General features: G+C 48.6%; 1 protein-coding gene across 1 annotated transcript in view; it reads right to left on the reverse strand.

The window, feature by feature from the left end:
* PYGB (glycogen phosphorylase B) overlaps nucleotides 1-17,350 on the reverse strand; it is a 689,075-nt gene that overhangs the window by 169,884 nt on the left and 501,841 nt on the right. Inside the window, exon 15 of the mRNA XM_078649032.1 lies at nucleotides 7,516-7,574. Within this exon, the coding sequence (XP_078505158.1) occupies nucleotides 7,516-7,574 (59 nt within the window). The remainder of the gene's footprint in view (nucleotides 1-7,515; nucleotides 7,575-17,350) is intronic.

A 17,350-nucleotide genomic window follows, 5' to 3' on the forward strand; every position in this document is an offset into this window, starting at 1 on the left:
TAATGTTGAGAGAGGAGTGAGGAAGGGCTGTATTTTGGCCCCCTTCCTTTTTAATTTATATATCAACGAGTTAGACGCGTTTTTGGTTAAGACTGAAGTTGATTTCCCTTATGTTGGGCGCAGGGGACTGCTCGTTTTGCTATACGCAGACGATGCTGTCCTCCTGGCAAGAACTGCCAGAGGTCTGCAGTCCCTACTAAATGCTTTCTGTGGTTTCATGGCTGACCGAGATCTAGCCATCAATAACACCAAATCTTACATCATGCAGGTGGGGGCGCGTCCCAAGAAACAGTATTCGTTTGTGGTAAATGCGGAGAAGGTTCCCCTGACTTCATCATTTTCTTACCTGGGAATCTTATTCAATGACCAGTTAAAATGGGGCCCATTGGTACAAAGGACAAGAGGGGAGATAATTCGGGTAAACTCCGCCATATTCAACTTTGCAACAAAAATGGGCAAACGCCCAGTTGCCGCATTGTTGAAGATTTATCAGGCAAAAAGTGTTGCTTTGGGTAGCTATGGTAGTGAATTATGGGGGTATGTACCAGCCGGGGGTATCGGGGTGGTCGAGAACAGCTTCCTAAAACGGCTCTTGGGGGTACCCAAGAGAACCTCTAACCTAATAGTGCATGAGGAAACTGGTTTACCCTTTATTGGTGATATTATAGCACTACGGCCTTTACTTTTCTGGCTGAAGTGTTGGCTAAATAAAGATCTGGTTCTTAACCATCAGCTGTTAAGGGAACTTTTGTCTTTGGACCATATGCTCGATATCCCATGGCTCAAATATCTAAAAGGCTGTTTTACTGAGCTGGGTCGCTCGGACCTTTTTTTAAATCCAGATTCGATTGTCATCGCAGATGTGGAGATTGTAAAAAAATTCTTTTAAATTAATGAAAAAACTAAATCGAGATGGGGTGGAATTGGAAAAAACCCAGCATCCGTAACTTTGTGATGCTCAAAACCACACCATCTATAGAGCCATACTTATCATGGCCCATAACAAACCACGAGCGGTTTCTATTAACAAGGTCTCGGCTGGATTATTTTCATCTACTTTTAGCTGTACCGAGGGGATCTCATAGAGGCCAAGTGTTACCTCCCTGCGGCTGCGACAATACGTCTCCGCAGGACCTGGTGCACTTTTTATTTATCTGTTCCCTCTATAATGCCCCCCGGAGGTTCTTTCTGAAGCCACTTTTAAAAAAACTGAAGTTTAAACAGGTCCGCCCCGCCCTTTGCTATTTACAAATGTTAAAATCCGAAAGCACCTTATACGTGATTGATTCTTGAAATCTGCTCTAAAATTAAGAAACTGTCGGGAGATCTGACAGCTATATATATATCTTGTTATTATATCTGTAGCCTATTTATATCTTTTTATGTCTTTTTTTTTTTTTACATTTCTTTTTATTAACACAAGGCATAAAAAAAAAATGATATGACATGGGGGAGACATTCTCCCATATTGCACATCACCTAACAGGATAGAAGGGGGGCGGGGGAGTGCGGGAAACAAGGTACACAGTTATACACAATCACGGAGAGGTAGGAATATCAATGGGTGCATCAACAGGTCGCACACAAATATCTCCCCTGTAGTGGTTCCACAGCCCCTACATCGGTGCCCACTTACGGGGGGGACCCCTTGCTATATAAACAATTTTTTCACGGAACATGCACCAATCCATGTTCTCCGCCCATTCTTCAACAGTCGGTAACCTCTCGGACCCCCATCGCTGTGCTATATTCTTTTTCGCTATCATATTACCTAAAGTTACCCATTTGGTCTGCGCTATATTTAAATCAGTGGGTTCCCAAATATTCAGGAGACATCTCCGCGCTTCTGGCAACACAGCTACTCCCAAAACCTCCTGCATGACATCATGTATCCCACTCCAGTACTCGGCCACAGAACAACACTCCCAAATAATATGAAGGAATGTACCCACAGAGCCACACCCCCGTCTGCACAGTCCCGTATCCGACAGCCCCATCCGAACTAGGCGGGGCCCTGTGACATAAACTCTGTGCAATATTTTCAGCTGAACAAGCCGCAAGAGCGCCGGGATTGCGACTACCTTCGGCGAAGACACAGCAGCCTGCCAGTCATCATCATCTAGTTCGATACCGTCCCGCAACCACTTTCCCCTCAAATCAACCAGAAGATTTGCCCTATGATTGATCAACTTTTTATAAATCAGGGAGATAGTTTTCTCGGGCAGGTGTCCATCTAAGATCCTATCTTCAAGAGGAGACGCCTCGGGCAGGTCCACCTCCGCCGGTAGAGCCGCCGTTAGCGCATGCCTGACCTGTGCATAGTGAAAATACTCAGTCCCCCCAATCTATATTCAGACTGCAATTCCTCAAACGTCTTGATCCTTCCCTTAACCCAAACATCACCGATAGTCAAGATCCCAATCAGATCCCACTTGTCAAAGACCTTTGTATTCCAAAGCTTGCCCAACTCTTAGGTGTCAAAAAGTGGGGTAGCCTGCGTCAAACGGTCCCTCCATCCCAAAGAGCTGGTGGCATCACGCATGCTTAGTTGGCCCTGACAAACCGCTCCCCGCCGATCTAGCATACAGTGCCCGGCTATAATTGCCTCCAGGGAGAATCCATCTATCCATCGCATATCCGGGGTCCGAGGGGGGTTCATAAGTACAAAGGTTAATGGCCGCCAACTGTGAGGCCCAATAATATCGTCTGATATCAGGGAGCGCGATCCCGCCATCATACCATGGAATCGTCAGTTTAGCCAAAGCGATCCGGGGTCTTCCCTCCCATAACAAACTACGTTGTAACCCTTCAACCTCTCGAAAGTAGCTCGCTGGCACTAGATCCAATGTATTTTGAAGGGCATAAAGAAAACAAGGCAAAGACATCATTTTAAAGAGAGTTGCCCGCCCCAACAGTGAGAGAGGGAGTCTTTTCCAGTCGGGCACATCGCATCTCAGTCTGATCAAAGGGGGGAGGACATTCCTAGCATAACGGACTGCGGGGTTCAGGGAGACAAATATTCCCAAATACTTAAACCCGTCCGTAGCTATTTGGATCGGACAATTTCGCGGGGGAAGCGGGGTTTCCCCACTAAGAACGAATAAAAGCGGTTTACCCCAATTTTAGACAGCCCCGAGTTCCTACCAAAGGAGGCCAACACATCACAAACAGCATCCAGGGGTTTCCTGGGCGAGGCCAAATAAAGTAAAATATCATCTGCATACAGGGAGATCCTATCCTCCCACTGTGGCGACCACCGGAGACCCCGAACCGAGGGCTCCCAGCGGATCCAGGCGGCCATAGCCAATGAGAACAGGAGAGGAGAGAGGGGGCAACCTTGTCGGGTGCCCCGCTCAAGACAAAACGGCGACGAGACCCGGTTATTCACCACCACCTGAGCAAGGGGTTCAGTATATAACAAGCGAACCCACATAATAAAATCAGAGCCGAAGCCAAATTTAGCTAGGACAGCCCACAGATAGGGCCATTCTACCGTGTCAAAGGCCATTGTGGCATCAAGCGATGCTATTACAGTGGGTTCCATCAGGGTGTGAGCCCTGGCAATCACCCCGTGCAGCCTACGCAAATTAAGGGCCGTATTCCTATGAGGGATGAAACCCGACTGATTGGGGTGTATCAATCCACTGATCACCTTAATCAATCTAGTGGAAACGATCTTAGCAAGGATCTTGGGTTCCACGTTTAGTAACGAAATAGGCCTATATGAGGCACAACGTGTTTTTGGTTTGCCCTCCTTATTAATGACCACTATAGAAGCTACTCTATGATCTTTGGGCAATATTCCCTTCTCCCGGGCCTCAATGAACATGCGTCTCAGGTAGGGAGCAATCTTGTCAGGTCTGAGTTTGTACAGCTCAATTGGGAGCCCATTAGGCCCCAGCGCTTTACCGGAGTTCAAGGAGCGCACTGCCTGGGCCACTTCATCCACGGTGAGGGGACTATCCATAAAGTCATGATCTTCCTTGGATAAACACGGGAGCTGCAAGTCTCGCAGCATCAACTGAGAGTCCTCCACCGGGAGATCCGAGACCGAGTGTACACTGTGCGAAAATAATCCGCAAAGCTATCTACTATAGCCTGGGGGTCCGTGAGATGTAGCCCGCCCTCCGTCACAATCTCCGGGACAACTAGGTCCTCCCTATCCTTTAGTCCAACCAAGCGATAAGCTTCCCAGCCTTATCCCCGACGTCATACAGTCGACCCTGCTGCTCTCTACTCAGGGCTTTAGCGCTATCCGTAATCAACGTTCTATACTCATGCTGTTTAAGTTTAAGGATATGTAACTTAGCCCGCGTTACCTCCCATTCCAGCCCCTCTTCCAGGCCCCCAATCTCAGCCTCCACCTCAACAATCGCCTTGTTTCGATCTCTCTTTGCTCCCGCAATCAACGAAAGAGCCTGACCCCTAAGAACAGTCTTAAAAGCTTCCCAAAGCGTGATTGACGAGGGCACCGACCCCTCGTTCTCGAGGAAATAGTCACCTAAGGCCTTAATCAGGTGCCCCCTAATTTTAGGATTACGCAAATGCCAGGGATTAATAGGGGCCACCCTACCCTCAGAGCGCAGGGCGACACTGAAACGGAACCAAAGCGGGGAGTGATCGGAAATTCCTCTGGCAAGGTGTGCCGCCTCCAATACATAAGATGCGGAAACCGCAGGCAATAATCTACTCTAGACAGGTTACCATGAGCTCCAGAGTGAAAGGTGTACTGTTTTTGATCTGGCTGGAGCAGTCTCCAACCATCAACCAATCCCATGGCCTAGAGGAAGTCAGGCACCCATCTATGAGCACGTCTCACATCCCGCGGGGGATGTCTATCCAAGGCTCCAGAGGCCACCGCGTTAAAGTCACCCCCCAATATCAATAGGCCACTCGGGAGATCTAGAAGAACCCTTACCAGATCGGCAAAAGTAAGAGCTTGCATGCCTGGAGGTACATAGACTGACAACAAGGATAGAACATGTCCCTCCCAACGACCCGTCACACCAACATATCTGCCCCTGTCATCCTCGAATACAGAATCGATCACCAAAGGGAGTGTCTTACGAGCAAGGATACCTACCCCCCTAGAGCCAGTAGTAAAGTCCGCATGCACCACTAATCTGTAGCTCATTCTATGCATCGCCTTACACTTATTTCCAACTAAATGAGTCTCTTGTAGCAGAACCAAATCGGGAGCATACCGTTTAAGGTACTGAAGAACCACACTACGCTTGATTTTGTCACCCAACCCATTCACATTCCAACTGAATACTTTTAGTTCCCTACCCCCCATCATTGAAAACACAGATGGAGCGATCTCCCCCAACCACCGAACACCCCCAAATGCAATGCCTTGATAAACAGTGACAAACAACACAAATAGAAAACAACTCCCCCCCCAACCAAACCCCGCTTACCACCCCCCTCCCTGCACCCCTGCTCACGGTTTTCCTCCGCCCCCAACTTGCATTGTGCCTGTCGCCCCATTATCTAACTACTGAACTATCGAAAAGGAAATCTGAGGAGGAGTACGACACACCGATTCCCGCCCTGACCCCCAAAATACCATTGGACCTGCTTAAGCCCGTACCACACCCAACTTATGTACGGACAATGATCAACCAGGATACATTCCCCACGGCCGATCAACCCAACCTGCAACAATATCAGTCATTATTCTTGCTCCTGCACCCCTGCAGATCATCACGGGAGGAAAGAGTCTCCAACCAGTCCGAGGCAATTTCAGGATTGTCAAAGAAGAATGCCTTGCCCTCATGCTCGACTATCAACTTGGCAGGATACATCATGGCATACTTCAGTCCCTTATCACGAAGTTTCCTTTTGACACCCATGAAGGTTTGTCGTTGCTTCTGTACCGCCTGCGTGAAGTCTGGAAAGAAACTAAGGGTAGAGTTTTCATACTTGAGAGGACCCCCATTCCTGGAGGCCTGCAGGATAGCGTCTCTGTCCCGCAAGTTAAGCACCCGTGCAATCATTGGCCGGGGTGGCGCTCCAGGCCGCACTCTCCCTCCCGGTACCCTGTGCGCTCTTTCCACCGTAAAGAGATTCCCCAGGCCTTTAGGTTTCAGATGGTTAAGTATGAGGTCTTCGACAAAGAGGTCCGCGGCCTGGCCCTCGGCCTTTTCCGGTATACCAATAATGCGCACGTTGTTCCTATGGGCTCTCCCTTCATATTCGTCCAACTTGCGACTGCACTTGAGGTTTTAAGATCACGCACTTCCTGTTGCAACAAAGCCACATCATCCGTAAGACTGGAGGTCTTGATGTCCAGCGATTTTACCTTCTCACCGGTTTTGGTGAGGTCCGCACGGATTAGATTAATCTCAATCGTGACCGCGTCAAGCTTATGATCCAAAGACTTCATCTTCTGCCCGAGGGAGGTTTTCACCCCGTCAATCGCGGCCATCACATCTTGTAGCGTTGGCTCTGTCGCAGAAGCCGACGCCTCCACACTTCCGTCCTGCGATTTTCCAAACCCGGGGGGTGACCACCTGGGTTGCGTGTAGCGACCTAACTTATTGGCTTGGACGTACCTAGCCCCTCTAGTAATCTTGGCTTGTGTCTTCTCCGTTTCAGGTCGTGCCGCCATTTTAAAGTCAAGTGGAGAGCGGCCCCAGCCGCTGCAGAAATTCCACTTCGGAGATACCAGATCACAAGTAGTACCGAGTAGGCGGGACCGCAGCCCCCCTCAGTTGACCACCAATCGCACAGACAAAAGTTACAGGGGGACGGTGATCCCTCAGGTCCCCCCGACCGCCACTGAACAGCACCGGACCTCAGGCTCAGACACAGCGTCCGGGGGCACCCTTAATCTCCACGGGCTCTTCAAAGTCTAGTAAAGGGCCCCCAGCGCAGAATTCAGCTCCCCTACAGGCAGGGCACAGTTCAGCCATCACCACACTGGGGCTCCAGATACAATCACCGGCGAAATTAGCGCGTCACCCAAATACCATGTCACGTGGGGGGCAGCGGGGGGGGTCGCCCAGCAAGTGTGGAGAAAAGAGGCAGGATCTCTACGGGGCCGGGTCGGGGACCTTCGGGCACGGCCCCGATATTGTTGCACTGCAGCCGGGGTCCAGCCTTAACTCGAAACCCCGGCTTTCGTCTAGCTAGGCCACAATCTTATGGGCCCTTTTACAGCAGCTCCAGGCAGCCGATCGGGACGCAAGTTTCAGCGCCCGAGACTGCTTCTCATCATTGACTGAATTCTTCGGTCCAACCGCAGGATTCTCGACAGGATTTACCCGGGGTCAGCGGGGGTCTCGGGAGCCTCTAGCCTACTTGGACATTTTGGACGCGCTCAGGCTCCTCTTCCTTTTTATGTCTATTTTAATTAAAATAATTTTATAAATCGTGTAAATATGACCATGGTACTTGTTTTAAATGTGTCTTACGTCTCTTGTTGTAATGTTACTTTTATGGTCTTTTACTTATGTAAAACCGAATTAAGTATTTTGAATTGAAATTGAATTGACTGAATATATACCCTACCTTTCCTCCGATCATGACAGTTCTCGGCACAAAATATTTTGATGGATCTTTCCGGATACCTGTTGATTTAAAAAGGGAAACCAGAAAACATTGGTTAGCTCTGGTGGCTTTGCAGATTTGAGCAGTAGTTCATGTTGACCTCGCGTCGTATAGTACAGCAGTGGCTCTTAACCTTTAGAGTTCCGTGGACCCCGAGTAAATCACTACTGGAATCCCGGGACCCCACTGAGCTATAACTGACAGCCAGGGACCATGGCCTAAACAATTTCTCCAATTTAAACCTCAAAACATCACACAAAAATACAGAAACAAGTACACAAATACAGAAATTTGTATATATCTGAGTTAATTCACAAATGCACAAAAATCGAAATTGTAATTGGAAGGTTAGACTTAATTCTAAAAGACGAGGTGATATGCTACTTTTTTGCTTCTAATGCATACTATATTTTTGTTGACGCTTCGATGGATGTCATCCCTTGTCCATGCTATATTCGGGTTTCTGCACTTGCGCTGCATTCATGAATCATACTAAGGTTACCAAGTTAATTTTTCATTTACAGTTTCAAGTTCCTTCACATTTACAACCCGTTTTAAAAGTTTAAACTTTGCTTCTTCATTTATTTACTTGCTTCCAATTTGCGAACATTATTCAATGTTCTAAACAGTTGCGGACCACGCGTTAAAAACTTCTGTAGGACACAAATTATTTAAGGTAATGAGCACACAAAAATATATAGAGCAGAGTTATGTCTAAGTCCACAGGACTAGAATAATGTATGATTAGAAATGACAGCAGGTACTTTAATAATAGTTTTTAACGAAGCATAAAGTCACTTTTAAATTACCTGCAATACTCACATTGTGTCACTGAGTGGCGCCATTAATTCATACACCCTAAATAAGAGGTCCTAGTGTTTAAACATTTTCAATATGCCAGTACCCTGTACAGATGATCCGTGACATTAGCTAAAGTTGCCTGTATCCAGAGGCTAAAAAAGTTAAGCAGAATAATCGAAACAGTACATAGCAGTGAAACTGCAAAATTTCTCATAAATGTTGCAACAGCATTACAATTACACAAACACAGCATCAATGCCTCATAACAGTGCACATCCTAGAGAGGTTCAGAATGGCCAATAAAAACGTCTCCGTTATTCATTAAAATGTGGGCATATAGGCAACAAATGATGGAGAGAATACTCTAACTGCTTGTTACAGCCACACACACTGTCATTAATATAGGGAGGGGGAGGGGAGATGTCCATCATCTTAACTGTGTTATTCTCAGCGGAACACCCAAGCATCTTCATGGCAGTAAGCTCCAAGCAAAACCAAAGGTGATGATGGACGGAGCGTTGACAATACAAACACTCACCCCCAGTCAACTGATCTGGGTTTAATCCATCACCGTTCTTTAGCTCACTCCGCCACCCCAGTTCAGACATGGCCATATGCAAATCAGTCTGACCCTGTGCCTCATGGGAACAGTTCAGCCCGAACTGCCAAGCCATGTCTTCCCTGGACCGGAATCAAGCTTCCAAGGACCGGTTTCTGGCATTACAGCCGTCTTCAGCCGGGCTTGCTTGACTCCAGTGGCAAAGTGAGCAAGGGACTCACGTCTGAGCATACCCTGCCAACTTAGGGCGAACAAAGAAAAACCAAAGGTGATGATGGACGGAGCGTTGACAATACAAACACTCACCCCCAGTCAACTGATCTGGGTTTAATCCATCACCGTTCTTTAGCTCACTCCGCCACCCCAGTTCAGACATGGCCATATGCAAATCAGTCTGACCCTGTGCCTCATGGGAACAGTCCAGCCCGAACTGCCAAGCCATGTCTTTCCTGGACCGGAATCAAGCTTCCCAGGACCGGTTTCTGGCATTACAGCCGTCTTCAGCCGGGCTTGCTTGACTCCAGTGGCAAAGTGAGCAAGGGACTCACGTCTGAGCATACCCTGCCAACTTAGGGCGAACAAAGAAAAACCAAAGGTGATGATGGACGGAGCGTTGACAATACAAACACTCACCCCCAGTCAACTGATCTGGGTTTAATCCATCACCGTTCTTTAGCTCACTCCGCCACCCCAGTTCAGACATGGCCATATGCAAATCAGTCTGACCCTGTGCCTCATGGGAACAGTCCAGCCCGAACTGCCAAGCCATGTCTTCCCTGGACCGGAATCAAGCTTCCCAGGACCGGTTTCTGGCATTACAGCCGTCTTCAGCCGGGCTTGCTTGACTCCAGTGGCAAAGTGAGCAAGGGACTCACGTCTGAGCATACCCTGCCAACTTAGGGCGAACAAAGAAAAACCAAAGGTGATGATGGACGGAGCGTTGACAATACAAACACTCACCCCCAGTCAACTGATCTGGGTTTAATCCATCACCGTTCTTTAGCTCACTCCGCCACCCCAGTTCAGACATGAGCTCCAAGCCTCAGCATCCTGCATCTTTTCTACGCCATGGCAGTAAGCTCCAAGCCTCAGCATCCTGCATCTTTTCTACGCCATGGCAGTAAGCTCCAAGTCTCAGCATCCTGCATCTTTTCTACGCCATGGCAGTAAGCTCCAAGCCTCAGCATCCAGCATCTTTTCTACGCCATGGCAGTAAGCTCCAAGCCTCAGCATCCAGCATCTTTTGTACGCCATGGCAGTAAGCTCCAAGCCCCAGCATCCAGCATCTTTTCTACGCCATGGCAGTAAGCTCCAGGCCTCAGCATATAGCATCTTTTCTACGCCATGGCACTAAGCTCCAAGCCTCAGCATCCAGCATCTTTTCTACACCATGAGAGTAAGCTCCAAGCCTCAGCATCCAGCATATTTTTACCGCCATTGCAGTAAGCTCCAAGCCTCAGCTTCCAGCATCTTTTCTACACCATGGCAGTAAGCTCCAAGCCTCAGCATCCAGCATCTTTTCTACGCCATGGCAGTAAGCTCCAAGCCTCAGCATCCAGCATCTTTTCTATGCCATGCTAGTAAGCTCCAAGCCTCAGCATCCAGCATCTTTTCTATGCCATGGCAGTAAGCTCCAAGCCTCAGCATCCAGCATCTTTTCTACGCCATGGCAGTAAGCTCCAAGCCTCAGCATCCAGCATCTTTTCTACGCCATGGCAGTAACCTCCAAGCCTCAGTATCCTGCATCTTTTCTACGCCATGGCAGTAAGCTCCAGGCCTCAGCATATAGCATCTTTTCTACGCCATGGCAGTAAGCTCCAAGCCTCAGCATCCAGCATCTTTTCTATGCCATACTAGTAAGCTCCAAGCCTCAGCATCCAGCATCTTTTCTATGCCATGACAGTAAGCTCCAAGCCTCAGTATCCAGCATCTTTTCTACGCCATGGCAGTACGCTCCAAGCCTCAGCATCCAGCATCTTTTCTACGCCATGGCAGTAAGCTCCAAGCCTCAGCATCCAGCATCTTTTCTACACCATGGCAGTAAGCTCCAAGCCTCAGCATCCAGCATATTTTCACCATCATGGCAGTAAGCTCCAAGCCTCAGCATCCTGCATCTTTTCTACGCCATGGTAGTAAGCTCCAAGCCTCAGCATCCTGCATCTTTTCTACGCCATGGCAGTAAGCTCCAAGCCTCAGCATCCAGCATCTTTTCTACGCCATGGCAGTAAGCTCCAAGCCTCAGCATCCTGCATCTTTTCTACGCCATGGCAGTAAGCTCCAAGCCTCAGCATCCTGCATCTTTTCTACGCCATGGCAGTAAGCTCCAAGCCTCAGCATCCAGCATCTTTTCTACGCCATGGCAGTAAGCTCCAAGCCTCAGCATCCAGCATCTTTTCTACGCCATAGCAGTAAGCTCCAAGCCTCAGCATCCAGCATATTTTCACCGCCATGGCAGTAAGCTCCAAGCCTCAGCATCCAGCATATTTTCACCGCCATGGCAGTATGCTCCAAGCCTCAGCATCCAGCATATTTTCACCGCCATGAAAGTAAGCTCCAGGCCTCAGCATATAGCATCTTTTCTACGCCATGGCAGTAAGCTCCAAGCCTCAGCATCCTGCATCTTTTCTACGCCATGGCAGTAAGCTCCAAGCCTCAGCATCCAGCATCTTTTCTACGCCATGGCAGTAAGCTCCAAGCCTCAGCATCCTGCATCTTTTCTACGCCATGGCAGTAAGCTCCAAGCCTCAGCATCCTGCATCTTTTCTACGCCATGGCAGTAACCTCCAAGCCTCAGTATCCTGCATCTTTTCTACGCCATGGCCGTAAGCTCCAAGCCTCAGCATCCAGCATCTTTTCTACACCATGGCAGTACGCTCCAAGCCTCAGCATCCAGCATCTTTTCTACACCATGGCAGTAAGCTCCAAGCTTCAGCATCCAGCATATTTTCACCGCCATGGCAGTAAGCTCCAAGCCTCAGCATCCAGCATCTTTTCTACGCCATGGCAGTAAGCTCCAAGCCTCAGCATCCTGCATCTTTTCTATGCCATGGCAGTAAGCTTCAAGCCTCAGCATCCAGCATCTTTTCTACGCCATGGCAGTAAGCTCCAAGCCTCAGCATCCAGCATCTTTTCTACGTCATGGCAGTAAGCTCCAAACCTCAGCATCCAGCATCTTTTCTACGCCATGGCAGTAAGCTCCAAGCCTCAGCATCCAGCATATTTTCACCATCATGGCAGTAAGCTCCAAGCCTCAGCATCCAGCATCTTTTCTACGCCATGGCAGTAAGCTCCAAGCCTCAGCATCCAGCATCTTTTCTACGCCATGGCAGTAAGCTCCAAACCTCAGCATCCAGCATCTTTTCTACGCCATGGCAGTAAGCTCCAAGCCTCAGCATCCAGCATATTTTCACCGCCATGGAAGTAAGCTCCAAGCCTCAGCATCCTGCATCTTTTCTACGCCATGGCAGTAAGCTCCAAGCCTCAGCATCCTGCATCTTTTCTACGCCATGGCAGTAAGCTCCACACCTCAGCATCCAGCATCTTTTCTACGCCATGGCAGTAAGCTCCAAGCCTCAGCATCCAGCATCTTTTCTACGCCATGGCAGTAAGCTCCAAGCCTCAGCATCCAGCATCTTTTGTACGCCATGGCAGTAAGCTCCAAGCCTCAGCATCCAGCATCTTTTCTACGCCATGGCAGTAAGCTCCAGGCCTCAGCATATAGCATCTTTTCTACGCCATGGCAGTAAGCTCCAAGCCTCAGCATCCAGCATCTTTTCTACACCATGACAGTAAGCTCCAAGCCTCAGCATCCAGCATATTTTTACCGCCATGGAAGTAAGCTCCAAGCCTCAGCATCCTGCATCTTTTCTACGCCATGGCAGTAAGCTCCAAGCCTCAGCATCCAGCATCTTTTATACGCCATGCAAGTAAGCTCCAAGCCTCAGCATCCAGCATCTTTTCTATGCCATACTAGTAAGCTCCAAGCCTCAGCATCCAGCATCTTTTCTATGCCATGACAGTAAGCTCCAAGCCTCAGTATCCAGCATCTTTTCTACGCCATGGCAGTACGCTCCAAGCCTCAGCATCCAGCATCTTTTCTACGCCATGGCAGTAAGCTCCAAGCCTCAGCATCCTGCATCTTTTCTATGCCATGGCAGTAAGCTCCAAGCCTCAGCTTCCTGCATCTTTTCTACGCCATGGCAGTAACCTCCAAGCCTCAGTATCCTGCATCTTTTCTACGCCATGACAGTAAGCTCCAAGCCTCAGCATCCTGCATCTTTTCTACACCATGGCAGTACGCTCCAAGCCTCAGCATCCAGCATCTTTTCTACACCATGGCAGTAAGCTCCAAGCCTCAGCATCCAGCATATTTTCACCATCATGGCAGTAAGCTCCAAGCCTCAGCATCCTGCATCTTTTCTACACCATGGCAGTAAGCTACAAGCCTCAGCATCCAGCATATTTTCACCGCCATGGCAGTAAGCTCCAAGCCTCAGCATCCTGCATCTTTTCTACGCCATGGCAGTAAGCTCCAAGCCTCAGCATCCTGCATCTTTTATACGCCATGCAAGTAAGCTCCAGGCCTCAGCATCCTGCATCTTTTCTACGCCATGGCAGTAAGCTCCAAGCCTCAGCATCCAGCATCTTTTCTACGCCATGGCAGTAAGCTCCAAGCCTCAGCATCCAGCATCTTTTCTACGCCATGGCAGTAAGCTCCAAGCCTCAGCATCCAGCATCTTTTCTACACCATGGCAGTAAGCTCCAAGTTTCAGCATCCAGCATATTTTCACCGCCATGGCAGTAAGCTCCAAGCCTCAGCATCCTGCATCTTTTCTACGCCATGGCAGTAAGCTCCAAGCCTCAGCATCCAGCATCTTTTCTACGCCATGGCAGTAAGCTCCAAGCCTCAGCATCCAGCATCTTTTCTACGCCATGGCAGTAAGCTCCAAGCCTCAGTATCCAGCATCTTTTCTACGCCATGACAGTAAGCTCCAAGCCTCAGTATCCAGCATCTTTTCTACGCCATGGCAGTAAGCTCCAAGCCTCAGCATCCAGCATCTTTTCTACCCCATGGCAGTAAGCTCCAAGCCTCAGCATCCTGCATCTTTTCTACGCCATGGCAGTAAGCTCCAAGCCTCAGCATCCAGCATCTTTTCTACGCCATGGCAGTAAGCTCCAAGCCTCAGCATCCAGCATCTCTTCTACGCCACTGGCTCAAGGCATCAACTATTATTTGTTTTGAATTGGTAGGAACACACAACAGAACTGCCCCACCCGTCTTCCACATACATATCCTCGAAAACAAGGGGTTGATGTTACAAGTTGTCTCGTCAATAAGCTCGGAATAGGTCCACCAATGTTTCCATATCTTGGCATGCTTACCTGGACAGCCCCTGGCTGAGTAGATGGGCTCCTCTAGTTTGGTGCACCAGTCCATTGCGGTTTGCCATGCTGCAATACTGGGGGTTGCTTGGCATTGTAAAGACGTGATATGTCTTGTTTGGCAAGCAGTGTGCCAATGCCCACCAGCATGCCGTCCTCCCGGGCTCCTCCCAGGTCCTCAAGGATGCCCTGCAATGCCACTCTTGGGGAGAGCTCCATGGTTTGTTTCAACACTTTCGTCAGCTCCCTTCCAACGCAAGCCCAATAATTTGCTATAATTGGCCATGACCATACTACATGATAGAAATCAGCATCTGGGAATCGCCGCAGGAGCAGTCTGAGGTGGATCCTTTTCCTACTTCCCATAAATGTATGGGGTGAGGTACGCCTCATGGAGATAGTGAAGCTGAACGAGGCAGAGGCGGGAAGGGATTGCCAGTACTCAGGGGGGCATTCAAGCATCCCTCCAGATCGCCTCGTCCAAGGGTCAACCCAAGTCTTCCATTTTTGTTTAAGAAGATCAAATGTATTAGGGGAGTGGATTATTAAAGATTTATACATTTGTGAGATCCCTCCCCTCCCCAGGGCACCTTGGAGCACTTTGCTTCGAGTAGGTTGCATTCAGGTGGGTCTGTCAGTTCCATCCGGTGGGACAGAAGTGCATGTCTCAGTTGTAGGTATTTATGAAATTGTGTGGTAGAAAGTGAAAACTGAGTTTGCAATTCTCTGAAGGAGTTCATCGAAGAGCCTTGCCATATGTCTCCTAGGTAGGTGATGCCTATCCTATCCGACCTAAGATAACCCACCAGTAGTGAAACATGTTCCTTCTCCCTTTCCTCAATGTGGTCTATTGTGTGATTAGTGTTTGCAGCCAAGCCGCTTTAGTGGGGTGGGCCATATCAGGACCACCACTCTAGTGCGCTCTGGGATAAGCTGGGAGAGGGGGCCTCCCAAAAGCACATGAAGCACGTTGTCAAGGCCCAGAAGAGATAGTTAAAGCCTGTAAGCCTGGTTTCCCCAGCCCCTTCTCAGATAGTCGTTGATGACCGACAGTTGAGATGTTCAATAGTAGAGTCGAATGTCTTCCATACCCATGCCGCCATCATACGGTGACTGGCAGCATTTATTCCATGCAATGCGAGGGGGACGATCCGCCCAGAGGAACGATGAGATTAAGGCAATGAGGTTGCAGAACCAGGTTGCAGGGATGTGCAGTGGGAAATTTAGGAGGACGTAGAGAAACCTAAGTAGAACAAATTTTCTTTAAAGTGCTACTGTACTAAGAATTTGGACTGGTAGACCTGCCCGGCAACTAAAGTCTTGCTTCATCCCAGCAAGGAGCAGAGTGAGGTTAAGGGACCAAGTCAGGGCAGGTTCCACTGAGATTTGTATGCCCAGTTATAGGAAAGGGAGCCATTTAATGGGGATGTTCTTTTGACATACTATCACCTCTACCCCCTCATTCGTGGGACCAAGAGAGACTTTGACCAGTTGGTGTGAATTCTAGGTACCTCCTCATAAAGGGAGAGGATCTGCATTACTCGGGGGGCTTATTCATGAGGGTTCCTTAAATAGAGGAGCAAGTTGTCTGCATACAGAGCAATTCTGTCCTTGACTCCTCCCCGCTATATCCAGCCTTGTACCTGTGCATCACATTAAATGTGGCGGGCCAACCGCTCAATCACCAACAAGAAGAGAAAGGCAATATGGGACAGCCCTATCTGGTTCCTCTACAAATGGGGGAGGGATCCAAAAGTGTCCCATTGACTCACACCTGTGCGGAGATTAAGGGGTATAGCAATTTAACGTATCTACGTAATCTCAGTCTGAAACCCACACCCTCCAGGATTTGGGTCAGGAATGTCCAGTCAACTGAGTATAAAGCCTTCTCAAAATCGATTAGTGTGAGAGCGCAGGGTTCCCCAATCTCTGCGTGCAGGGCTAGCGCCATGTGTAGACGTCTGATGCAGTGTCTTGTACTTTGCCGTGGTATGAAGCCACACTGATCTAGGGTGGACCAGATCCATGATGACCCGCAGATATTGTCCAATACGAGGTGCAGTGGTCGGGGAGGAGGCCGTAACTCTACCTTTACCCCACATGTAAAATGCTATACCCATGACGTCAGCTTGTGTGTGACAGATGCAGTTAATAGTGCATAAATAATCTTACAGATGAGATTTTACGTATCATACTACCATTAACACAATGAAAGGCATGACTATGAATGCTGAATTATTAATTGGTTCGAATGGATGTTGTTAATTAAATATATTGTGCTTTTATGTGTTGTTACGTATTAGTATAATTATTGTGAGGTCGTTAGCATAGCAACTATAACTTGACATTTTTAGTTTTAATCTGCAATCATAACTGCTCCAACTGTGTTTTTTTAAGTGAATTTCTCAAGTTTTTTTAAATTTACCTTAACGTGTGACGGCCAAATCTAACAATAACTTCACTTTAACTTGTGTTTGCTCAGTGACATTTTGGAGATTTTGAACATATACCACGTGCAGAAATTTGATGCACCCAACCTGCCATGTGCGACCAACCCCTGCTGCGCATAGCTAAAGTTCAGGCACAGTAGGGGCTGGCCAGAGGCCTGACCACAGGGCCAGGAAGGAGGCCATGCTCTGCAGAGGTTGGCTGCAGGGCTTTCGGCCACCCTACCACTGCTACGCTTGGCCTTTGGCTGTTCACAGCAGGAGTAGGCTGTAGGACTTAGTCTGTGGCCAGCCTCTCTACGCAACCCACCATATGCAAATTATTCGGCGTTGTGCAGAGTGGTTTGGCTGCATGGCCTGTCCTATGGTCAGGCCATTTTTGGTGTTTTAAAAAAACGTTTTTTAAATTAAGGGTTTGAGGACCCTGTGGCAAGTCCGCAGCTCTATGGTAGATTCAAAAATGGCCCAAGACCCTGTACCTGAGTTCACCGACCACAGGCCACAATGGGTACTGCAAACACAGCATCCGCACCTGTGAACCCTGTAGCAAAGTCTACATATTTGTTATTATTAATAACAGTTAGGGGCCCCACTGTGTCAACGGGTC

Source organism: Lissotriton helveticus, chromosome 6 (assembly GCF_964261635.1).
Source record: "Lissotriton helveticus chromosome 6, aLisHel1.1, whole genome shotgun sequence".
Classification (NCBI taxonomy): Eukaryota; Metazoa; Chordata; class Amphibia; order Caudata; family Salamandridae; genus Lissotriton; species Lissotriton helveticus.